Source organism: Staurois parvus, unplaced genomic scaffold, assembly GCF_062004578.1.
Source record: "Staurois parvus isolate SC_StPar_1 unplaced genomic scaffold, SC_StPar_1.0 ptg000059l, whole genome shotgun sequence".
In the NCBI taxonomy this organism is placed as follows: Eukaryota; Metazoa; Chordata; class Amphibia; order Anura; family Ranidae; genus Staurois; species Staurois parvus.
The window spans coordinates 4,606,687-4,618,688 of NW_028317855.1; the positions used below are offsets into that span (position 1 = coordinate 4,606,687).

General features: G+C 41.0%; 1 protein-coding gene across 23 annotated transcripts in view; it reads right to left on the reverse strand.

The window, feature by feature from the left end:
• The window catches only part of AFDN (afadin, adherens junction formation factor), a 314,907-nt gene that overhangs the window by 206,065 nt on the left and 96,840 nt on the right, over nt 1-12,002 (reverse strand). For all 23 annotated transcript variants that reach the window (XR_016311500.1, XM_089668566.1, XM_089668562.1 and 20 more), the window contains exons 6-7: nt 10,627-10,784; nt 5,231-5,339 (exon numbers count right to left, since the gene is read on the reverse strand). Coding sequence is in view for 22 of the 23 variants with exons in the window: in XM_089668566.1 (XP_089524692.1) it covers nt 5,231-5,339; nt 10,627-10,784 (267 nt within the window). In the remaining variant the exon portion in view is untranslated. The remainder of the gene's footprint in view (nt 1-5,230; nt 5,340-10,626; nt 10,785-12,002) is intronic.

Sequence of the window (12,002 nt, forward strand, 5' to 3'; positions counted from 1 at the left end):
AATGATATATCTACCGAAATTTTTATATGCCCTCTCCAATGCGCCCATTTATATTTCTAAACAAATTTTTAAATGTATTAACTCCCTGCTTGGCACCTTTTTATGGGGTTCCAAACCTCCTCGGGTGGCCCTAGAAATACTTCAACTGCCAATACACAGGGGGGAAACTAGCTTTACCTGACTTACGAACTTATTATTTTGCTCCTCAGTTAATGTACGTACACTGGAGGATGTTTCCTCAACTGCATAATGTGGCTACAGCTGTAGAGGCGGCGGTGGCTACCTCCTATGAGGCCTTATTGAACCATTTTTACAGAGGAGAGGTATGTGCGAAACATATTTCTGATGCAACCCTTGCCATGTCGCCAGGTGCACCTCTTTGGTGCAATCCAAATTTGCCTGAATTTTATAAGATGGAGGGAGAACAACGGGCCCAACATAGTCTTAAATATGCACATCAGCTTTTTGTGCAGGGGCGGCTGAAGTCTTTTTTGCAAATGAGGTGGGAAAAGGGAGTAGCGGGTTCTTCATATTTTCGGTATGCTTAGTTAAGGCATGCAGCAGTAGCTCAGTATGGCCCTGGGGAAGTTACTCTGACCAACACCAGACTGGAAAACCTTCTCCTACAAAGGAAACACACTAAACTTGTATCGTCATACTATGCAGAATTGACTCTAATAGACAATAGGCAGTGTCATCGCACACATGAGCGATGGTTTGCTATTGTCCCAGAGTTTATGGAGAACTGGAAAGATGTCTTGGCCACCTATGTGAGTAAAGTTACTGTATCTCTTCAAGGGACAAAATGTTTCAATTGCGTTATTTACATCAAATGTATTATACACCTCAGCGTCTCTATCGTATGGGTCGATGTAACACAGCCATTTGCCATAAATGTCAGGTTAATACGGGATCCTTTTTACATATGGTTTGGGAATACTCTAAAGTTAGGCCGTTGTGGTCTGCAGTTACAGCATTTATTTCCGATACATTTGACTTGCCTAATGTATGTAGCTCTATGGTGTGTCTTTTAGGAGTGCTTGAAGATGAGCAGATGAATAACATGAAATTTTCACCACGTCAGTAACAACCCATGCAATCCATACATATACAGAAACTAAAACAAATAAAGAAATTAAGTTATGTGTAATAAAATGTAATGACACAGGGAAAAAGTACTGAACACATGAGGAAAAGGAGGTGCAAAAAGGTATGGAAATCTGAGACACCAGCTGAAATAAATCAGTAATTAGAAAGCAATCCTGCCCCTTGTCAGTGAAAATTAATATCAGCTGGTTCAGTCTCCACTGATGGCCTATAAAAAGGTGTCTCATTTGATGTCACCACCTCATCAGTCCCTCCTAACTGCAGTGGGGGGGTTGTCTGTTTACAAGGGGCAGACACAGTGGAGAAGCCCCCTGGCAATATGCAGCAGACTGGCAGGTGGATGGAATTAGGTGACACAGCAGGAAGAGGGGGCTTAACATACACACAGTGGTGGTATTACTTCCCCATCTGTGTGTGCTGTACTCCAGAGCCAGCTTCAGTTTTGACAGCAGATCCCACCTGCAACCTCACTGTCAGAATTGAAGATGGTCTTCCAATGCAGTACACACAGACGGGGAAGTAACTCCACCGATGCATGTGTGATATAAGCTGATGTGTATGTGTGAATTAATATAAATTAAAATTTGTAACATTTCATACCCCATAGTACTATTCCCCCCCAAGTAGTAAGCCAAGTCCCCCCGTGTCAATTTACTTACCTTTGCTCCGCGCGTTCCTCTCGCCGTGTTCCCGCGCCGTTCCGGTCTTCAGGGCGGACTGTGAGAGGAGCCTAGCTCCCCTCACGTTCGTCACGCTGCCCCGCCTACACACATCCTGACAGCCAATCACTGGCTATCAGGATGTGAGTGGCAGCGAGACTGGCCAATCATTGCATTTCAGCGCGCTGAATGATGCAAATGTTTGCCTGCCCTGGCTGTTTTTTTTTTGTATCACGCTCCGCGGGCAGGATTAAAAGGTCCGCCGGGCCGGCTTAAAAGGTCCGCAGGGTATACGGCCCGCGGGCCGTAGTTTGCCCATTCCTGTCCTAGAAGCTAGATTTAAAAAAAAAAAAAAAACACACACAACATGTTTAACCACACACATTTACTAAATCTCGCTTTGTAGGGTAACATACAATTAATGAACACAAGATGTTTGAGAATCAGACAATAAAATGAAGAGTGGTGCAACAACTTGCTGTTACTTTATATGTGGGAACTGTGGACAAAATCCAATTGATGGCACCAGCATCTAAAACAAGTGTTTGGTACACCAACTGTTGGAACTAACCATGTAACATTAGGGATGTCAGGCTAAAGAGGACTATATTATATATATATATATATATATATATATATATATATATATATAACAATATAGCTGTATAAGCTCCACCAGATGTACCAACAACTGTGTCATTTAAGGGTCTGTCTGATTAGATACAAATTGAATTGGCTACTTGGATAGGACTTCATTATTAGTAAATCGAAAAGGATTTACAGAGATTGTACAATCAATCAAATGGTACTCTGTGAGGATCTCTTTAGAGCCTTGAATCTAAAAAGCTTGAATCAGAAACTTTTCAAGAAATCACAGCCTTTCTGGAATTTACTAGAGATACCATATTGCAATTCTTAGCCTCCATAGCTGAAAATTTAAATACCTAGAGCCTGACTATACCCATTGTAAACACAAGCTGCTGTTCAACAGACAGCTTCTGTACTGTCACTGACCAACAAAAATCTGTTAAAAACATGACAGTGGGTTATTTCATGGTCTTCTCACATGGAAAGCATGGGCATTTCACTTGATCCACACAGCAGTACAATGGTATGATGCCAATCAAGTCAGCACACCACTGGGGTTTTAATCAAGTCATGCAGATAGCATTTAAGACTACTATATCCAATTCAAAATATGTGTTTATAGAGAATGTATGCACAGTAGGCAACTGTTAGCTAAAGCCTGGTTTAGCACTTGCTGCAAGGAAATAAGGTGTTTAAAGGATAAGTTCACCTGTAGGAACATGGTTTTTAGGGTTGAACATTTAACATGTTTCCTATCCTGCAGCTGCCGCCCACTGCCCCTATCTCCCTATGAAAGAAGTACAGGGAGAAGTTCCATGTACTAGCTGTCACTTTTCAAAAACAGCGCAGCCGTGCAGTGCTCTGCCCACACAACCGAGTCATTCATTCACAGTCCTCTGTTCTATAAATGTCAATAACAAAACTCCAACACATTGCAGGAAACAGTTATAAGTTTTGCAATTTATTAGTTGTACAGGGAGTTCTAAAATCATACACAAGTCCAAAAATATTAAGCTATGGGTGGATTATTCATTTGTTTATCTCTGAGACTAATAATTTAATATCTGTATTTTGATTTCTAAATGTACAATAATGAGTGCCACAGTAGCGAACCATAACTACAGCTCCGTTTCAAAGAAATACCATACAACTTGCAGTCCCTGACTGAGGCAGGAGCCAGCTTGGAACCATCAGACATCCTAAATAAGGGAGTAACATGCGATGTGGTCTTAAAGATGGACTTAGACTTTAAGGAGAGCAATCTGCAACTTCTAATTAGTGATATGTTAAAGGTTAACTCCACCCAACCAATTGTCTGATTTACTTCTTATCCCATGCCCCATAATGAACAATAAAATAACTCCTGTTTCTTTCTCATCCATTGAAGGACACAGGATTCAGTTATTCTAAGACAACTGGGACATGAAAAAGCAGAGCAAATTAAGTGTGGGAAATATTGCAAATATGCTAACAGGTGCACATAATAATAAAACTTGGGGCGCCCTGAAGCTCAAGAGTTGCCTAAAGGACCTTACGTTCAAAGCTAGTATTAGATGAGAACTGAACAGCTACTTGGCAAAACTTAGGGAACATGTAAACAGACCAGTTGGCAGTCTTGTAAATCTGAGAAACAGTTGCCTGTTGCCAGAATGTCCAGGTAGCAATGACAGATAGTAGAATGTGTTTTAAAAGGAAAAAAGGTGGAGTCTTCTCCCAGGTCCACCTGTTTCAAAAAAAGAAATAAATGCAACCACATTTGCAGTAAAAAAAAAAAAAATATTCAGCCTGCAAAGATCAGTGGATCTTGGGTGCAACGCAAAGTGCAGTGAGTACCGCATTTGTGCTAAATAAAAAGTTACAAGTCCGGAATCCACAGTAGGCTGAGGGACCTTTACCTCTGCAGGTATGTGAGAAAGATTCCGGAGGGAAAGGCATAGGAATCTGTTCATGGCCTCCGAGTCAACTAGCATATATGCAGTTTGGCTCAAACATGCCTAAGAACTGCTTTCTGGATAAGGCTGAGGAAGAAGCCACATCTAAAGGAGCTAAGGAAGACACCAAGGCGTATATTGATGCAAAACAGGGGACAACAATACAGGCTGTCAGTGTCAGGTACCTGAGAGGGGAAGTTGCAGACTGCCATGGAATGATTAGTGGATAAAGATCTGGTGAAATCCAATTTAGCAGGACTGCTCGCTTTGTGCTTTGACGCACTGCTTAACAGAAGAAACCAAAGAATGTGCGCAAGAGTCTCCAGTTAGTGACAGAGCACTTCAGCACTTAAAGTCTTCAGAGACTGGATCACATAAAGGGCTGTGCCATGGCACTGGACCTGGAAAGTGCTCTGCAACTAGCAACACATTCAAGACTAGAACAAGTGCCACAAGCAGAGACCAGTACCCATCACATTTCAGGCAGGCCCCAAAATCTTTGGCTCAGCACAGTCAAAATGAACAGCTGCATAAATAGCCAAGCTCAGAAACATGTCGGTGGAGTCTTGACTGAAGAAAAAAAAAAAAAAAATAGACAATGGCTAGGGAAAAAAAAAAAAAAAAAAAAAAGAAAAAAAGGTTAAACCTCTCTGAATAGAACAAAAAAAAACAAAAAAAAAAAAAAACGACTATTTAGGACTAGCAAGAACGCTGGCATGATGGGAGTGGGAGGAGTTAAATCTGGCTGGCCAATGCCTTTTTTGTTTGCCAGTTTAAATTCCTCCACAAGGCAGCAATATAAACATATTGTCTTAAGTATCAGAATCCTGTATCCCTTAATAACGAAGAACAAAAATTATTTAACAGGTACTTCAAACAAGCAAACCGTCCGATAACTATGTGCAAATCTATGAGATGACTTATGTCATTTTGTATTTTTATTACCTTTATCACTTGACCAGTCCCGGAATATCTGTAGAGGGCATTCATCATCATCAAGTATAGTTTCTTTCAAACCTTTGTCTGAATGTTGGCCGCCAGGTGGTAACATTACCTAAGCAAATATGATTTAGATATATTCAGCAAAAGTACATTGAAAGTATATTACATATTTGGATTTTTAGATCTCTTTTTTTTTTTTATTCAGTGTCCAAATGGGCAGATTTCTGTTCCCGTCCCCAAGACATAAGAAGAAGGCTAAACCTCTCCAAAGTAAAGAGAAATCTCTTATAAGAAACGTTTCACTGAAACAGGTGCGCCAATTCAAAGATTTCTTCTCTATTCTTGTTCTGATTACAAGCTGCCTAATGGGATCACAAACAGCAACAAAAGACTGTCAGGGGTTTAAACATTTCCCCAGTCTATCCAGAAAAGAAAAAAATTATTGCCTTTAAACATATTTATTGGCACTAATAATACTTTGAAAATCTTAGGCATGTCTATCAATCATCCAAATCTATAATGTTAATAGGTTCATCTTTTAATGGTAAAGTAACATCAATACTTAAGTTGATGTCACACCAGAGATTCTGCTGCCGATGACTTCACTACCCCAATTGGTATCACTCCTTCACTTTTGCGGACACTGCAAAATTGAGCTTGCTAGCAAGGAAGTAGCAACAAGTAGTGAGAAGTAATGCCATAGGGGAAAATATTTAGTCTCTGAGAGGTCATAACATAGGCTATTTGTTGCCACCAACAAGGTCGCTCTTGTTACATCAAGATGCACAGAACTTTCTGGCCGCAGTAAGGCCAGCTGCACAGGAACATAATAATTTACTGATGTTTAAAGGGGAAGTAAAGCCAAAGCTTGTTTGGTTGTACTTCTGTGGATCACAGGAGTGCAGTTTGTTCTGCACTCCTGTGACCCATTTTTAGCAGATAACGGGCTAAAACCCACTTTCAACCAACATCACAAAGCTGGTCCAAGCTAGGGAAAGATTGCAACCACCTGGGAGCCTGAACTGGCACCTGGCTCGGCCTTCTGGACGAGCCACTGGGAGCCCAAACCAGCCGCTCTCACACAGCCCAATGCTCCAATGCTGCTGGAGGGGCAGCGAGGACAACGGTGACTGACAGTCACTACTCTTTGCTTAGAGCAGCTGGGAGAACTGAGCGATCAGCAGTGTTTGATCGATATGTTCCCAGGGCCAGCACGGGACAGATGCAGCATCAGATGGATGGTGCATCCACCTGGGTAAAATTTGGAAGAAAAAAAAAAAAAAACAAACAAACCCATACTTCTCTTTTAAACTCAGGATCTTGTGGACAGAAAGTAAAATGTTCCGTAAGGACATTGTATAAACACATATAAACATGTGTATGTGTAAAAAAACTTAATCCACGCTTAAGGCTATAACCAAACTTCAAAAAGCAGCTTGCACAATATTTGACATATAATATAGTTCAAAGTAGGAAAAAGAAAAAACGTGCTGCAGTAATTCCCTAACATAATGGGATTGATTTACTAAAACTGGAGAGTACAAAATCTGGCGTGGCTCTGCATTGTAGCCAATAATTATTATACAGGATTTATACAGCGCCAACAGTTTGCGCAGCGCTTTGCAAAATGAAGGTAGACATTACAGTTACAATACAATTTTGTACAAGAGGAAACAGAGGGCCCTGCTCGTTAGAGCTTACAATCTAGGTGCTTTTAACTTCAGTTTGTTCAATTAAGCTTGACAAAAACTTGAAAGCTGATAGAAACCAGTCAGCTTCCAAGTTTTGTCAAAGCTTAATTGAACAAGCTGAAGATGGAAGCTGATTGGTTACAATGCACAGCTGCACCAGATTTGCACTCTCCATTCAGTAGTCAACCGCAATGTAACATGCACACTCAGTAAAAAATGGTGTTCACTACTTCATCCGCCTTCATATAAATATTGTATAAAAACTATGTGCGACACAGTGAAAAAGTACACACAATAAGGTAAAAAAAAATAAAATAATAATTTGTGGAAATCTGAAGTTCACTTCTAAGTGGCAATGAAATATAACGCTCAATCAAATGTACAATCAAAAAAGTTCCAATATATTCCAGTGACATTCAAATAATCTTTCCCATGGATGCAACCTTCCAATTGAATCCATATCACTTCAGAGCCACAAGTGAGAGCTTACCCAAAGGGAATAAACCTCATTGCCGGAATGGTCACAAACAGCATGACCATTACAGTGTATATAAAAAAAGTCTACACACCCCTGTTAAAATATCAGGTTTCTGTGATGTAAAAAAATTAGACAAAGATAAATAATTTCAGCATTTTTTCCAACTTTAATGTGACCTATAAACTGTACAACGCAATTGAAACACAAACTAAGAAACTTTTTTGTGGGGGGGGCTAAACAAACCAAAAAAATGTGGTTGCATATGTGTGCACACCCTCTTATAACTGGGGATGTAGCTGTGTTCAGAATTGAGCAATCACATTCAAAATCATGTTAAATAGGATTCAGTACACACCTGCCATCATTTAAAGTGACTAAGTAGGTCTTTCCTGACATTTTCTAAGTTGCATCCTACAGCAAAAGCCATGGTCCGCAGAGAGCTTTCAAAGCATCTGAGGAATCTCATTAGGATATCATTGTTAAAAAGGTATCAGTCAGGAGAAGGGTGCAAAAGAATTTCCAAGGCATTAGATATACCATGAAATACAGTGAAGACAGCCATCATTAAGTGGAGAAAATATGGCGCAACAGTGACATTACCAAGAACTGGACGTCCCTCCAAAATTGATGAAAAGACGAGAAAAAAAAACTGGTCCTGGGAGGCTGCCAAGAGGCCTACAGCAACATTAAAGGAGTTGCAGGAATATCTGGCAGGTACTGGCTGTGTGGTTCATGTGACAACAATCTTCCGTATTCTTCATATGTCTGGGCTATGGGGTAGAGTGGCAAGACAGAAACCTTTTCTTATGGAAAAAACATCCAAGCCCAGTTAAATTTTGCAAAAACACATCTGAAGTCTCCCAAAAGACTGAGAAAATCTGTTATGGTCTGATGAAACCAAAGTTGAACTTTTTGGCCAGAATTCCAAAAGATGTTTGGCGCAAAAACAACACTGCACAGCACCAAAAGAACACCATACCCACAGTGAAGCATGTTGGTGGCAGCATCATGCTTTGGGGATGTTTTTCTTCAGCTGAAACTTGGGCCTTAGTCAAAGTAGAGGGAACTATGAACAGTCCCAAATATCAGTCAATATTGGCAGAAAACCTTCAGGCTTCTGCTAGAAAGCTGAACATGAAGAGGAACTTCATCTTTTAGCATGATAACGAACCAAAGCATACATCCAAATCAACAAATTTGGAATGGCTTCACCAGAAGAAGATTAAAGTTTTGGAATGGCCGGGCAGAGCCCAGACCTGAAAATCTATGGGGTGTTCTGAAGAGGGCTGTGCACAGGAGATGCCCTCCCAATCTGACAGATTTGGAGTGTTTTTGCAAGGAAGAGTGGGCAGATATTGCCAAGTCAAGACATGCCATGCTGATAAACTCAAAAAGAGTGAGTGCTGTAATAAAATCAAAAGGTGCTTCAACAAAGTAATAGTTCAAGGGTGTGCACACCTATGCAACCATATTATTTCATTTTTTTATTTTTACTTCCCTCCAAGGTTACATTAACCACTTGCTCTGCAGAGGATTTAACCCCCTTCCTGACCAGGCCATTTTTTGTGATATGGCACTGCGTTACTTTAACTGACAATTGCATGGTGATGCAACGCTGCACCCAAATGAAATTTACATGGCGGTATGGATACTGGATTTTTTTTTTTTTTTTTACTAGTAATGGTGGCGATCAGCGACTTATAGTGGGTCTGCGGCAGGCATTCTGACACTGGAGGGAAACTGACTTGGTGTTACTGACATCCCCAGTGACACCACTACAGTGATCAGCACTGGCACTGTACTATTGGCACTGGGCAGGAAGGGGTTAGCATCTGGGGTGATCAAAGAGTTAACTGTGTGCTGTTTCACTGTGTGTTGGCTTCAATGTAAGCACACTGCTTTGTATGGCTCTGCTATGCAGAGCCATACAATACAGTGTGCAGGAGCTGACGGGAGAGATCTGCATTGTTTACACACAAGTCTCTCCCCCGTTGGAGATACTCGGCGATCACCAGGTGCTGGCCAGTAATCATCGGCCAGGAACCGGTGATTAACAGCCAAGGCCACGGATGGCGGCGTGGGTCGGGTGTGCGCGCCCCTACCCGGAAATGCAAAATCACGTATATGTTACACACACGTGATTTTGCACACCTGTGCCGCCCTGTAGCAGTATTTCCGCTATAGGGTGGCGTGGAAGCAGTTAAATGTGGAAAAGGTTCTGAAATTATTTATCTTTGTCTCACTTTTTTACATCATAGAAACCTGACATTTTAACAGGGGTGTGTATACTTTTTATATCCACTGTAGGTTGTAAAGATGATTGTGTCCATGTAAGCCTCCACTGATTTTAATATCTCTATATATAAAGAAGTTACTCATGTTTTATGCAGAAATAATGCCATTCAGCTAAAAGTATCCAAATCTCGATCTGCATGTACAGATGTGTGTGGCGACGTCAGCGCGTGTAGTTCCACCAAAAGCATTTCGTCAACTGTGACACCAGGAACTAACTTGCTTCATGAGGTGAATAAGGAAGGATGTGGAGCCTTACATGGGTACAGCTGTCTTTACAACACAATAGCCATGCTATTCATGACCACTTAGACTCGGGGTCATACCATTTTGGTGAGCGTTCACTTGTTGCACAGAGGTGGAGTGGATTCACTTGGATGATTGCATGCTTGGAAAAGATTATTTATCTTCACTGGCATTTAACAGTGAACTGAAGATTTTCGCGACTGATTTTTAACTTTGAATTTTTTTCACTGTCAAATTGTTTTTATACAATATTTATACGAAAGTGGATGAAGTCATGAACACTATTTATATTGGTTGTACATGATACATTATTTTAGGGAATTAGCTCAGTGTTGCAATATAAACATGTATACATGCATAAGAGCATAAATTACAGCCCTTAAAAACGTTATGGTTCTGTACTCAACGTTCTATTACTGATCTTTACCCAGCTGTGTGTATTGTTCTGCAGACAACAATACATTGTGTTCTGTGTTTCAGTAAAAAATGTGTACACTCCCATGTACAAGAGGCCTGAAAATGGCCTAGGTAGGTATATATACTAAGAAATAAGTTAAGAAATAGAACCACATGGGTAGGCACAAAATATTTAAAAAATTGAAGTGTATTAGTTATAATACACAGTGTACAAATATGCTTTACATATGTATATGCATAATATAACAGGAGAAAAAAAAATAGCATAACCTCACCCTGGCAATGCAGAAATCTCTGGGATTTTCTTTCTCCATACCATATTTTTCCAGTGCTTCAATAACAGCAAAATCAGCTGTATCATTTGTTGACAACAGTATAGTTTTGTATGGAATGTTTGGCTTTAAGCTGTCCGCATAAATTCTCAATGTCCCACCTGAAGAAAAAGTAAATGAATAAATAAAATTAGGATTAAACAAAAACATAAAAATGATAAAAAAAAACCTGTATTAACAGCAGCAGTGGTTTCTATTGCCAACAATACATAATTAGAATATGAGACTAACCTGCAGTTCATTTAAACCTAGCACTATAGAAAAGCTTAATGTCATTGCTGAACTGGTTTCGAAGTAGCCATATCATTGTTAGTCTGATGCTATGGTATCATCATACCTCAACTTTGGAACTTAAGAAAATGGGAAACTAATTGGTGGGAGAAAAAAATATGTCTCCATAGCTTTCATAAAAATAATGTCCTGGGCATTGGTAGGAGCAAGCATTCTTCAGCAAGTACACACGTAGGGGGCCTGAGGGCCCAGCAGCTCAAGTGTCCAGAGCTGCCCGCTCCACTACAGCTTCCTTAACCGGTGGTAGAACGTGGTGGAGCATGGTTCAGTCAAACTTAGTGAAGGGCTGCATCTTGCATCACTGAGTCGGGATCAGAGCTTGGTTGGTCAGTGGTGGTGAAAAGGAAGGGGGGAGCTTTCGTGGACCGGCCTGCCCATTGAATGTGTAGGTGCTACATTGCTGCTGCACAATCCCTATACCTGTGAGCTGAACTGATGTTTTTGGACTGTCTCTTTGCTGGATTGGGCTGTATCTTTGCTATATGGGGATGTCTCTGCTGGACTGGGCCATCTCTTTGCTGGATTGAAATGAAATAGCCATGTGAAGGAAGGTAGGGTGAACATTTTACCTCCACCTTCCTTTACATGCCTATTTCACTCTGAAATGGGCATGTAAAAAGGGAAGGCGAACTGAAATGTAGTGATGGCACCTTTCACACGGGGCGGACCCATAAGCAGATCCACTGGCTCAGTAGGTGATCTCCCCGCTGACTCCCGCGGAGCAAGCGGATGACAGGTCCACTGATGCAGAGGGGACACAGTGTGCTGATCTCTAAGGGGCAGTTGGATGGATGCCAGCAGGTGAGAATGGATACATGCCTGCTGACATCCACAGCTTCACAGAGAGAAATGAGGAGTCCGATTGGGTCCGCCTGAAAAATGGACAGGCGGACACTGTGACGATTGTGTTCAATAGAGACATGGACGGTGTACGTGACAGCCATCTTGTTAGGTCTCAGCCATGTTGTCTCTCCTGTCCTCCCTCCTCCCTTTTGAATGGAATTTATAGCTGTAAGTTGAACAGAGGT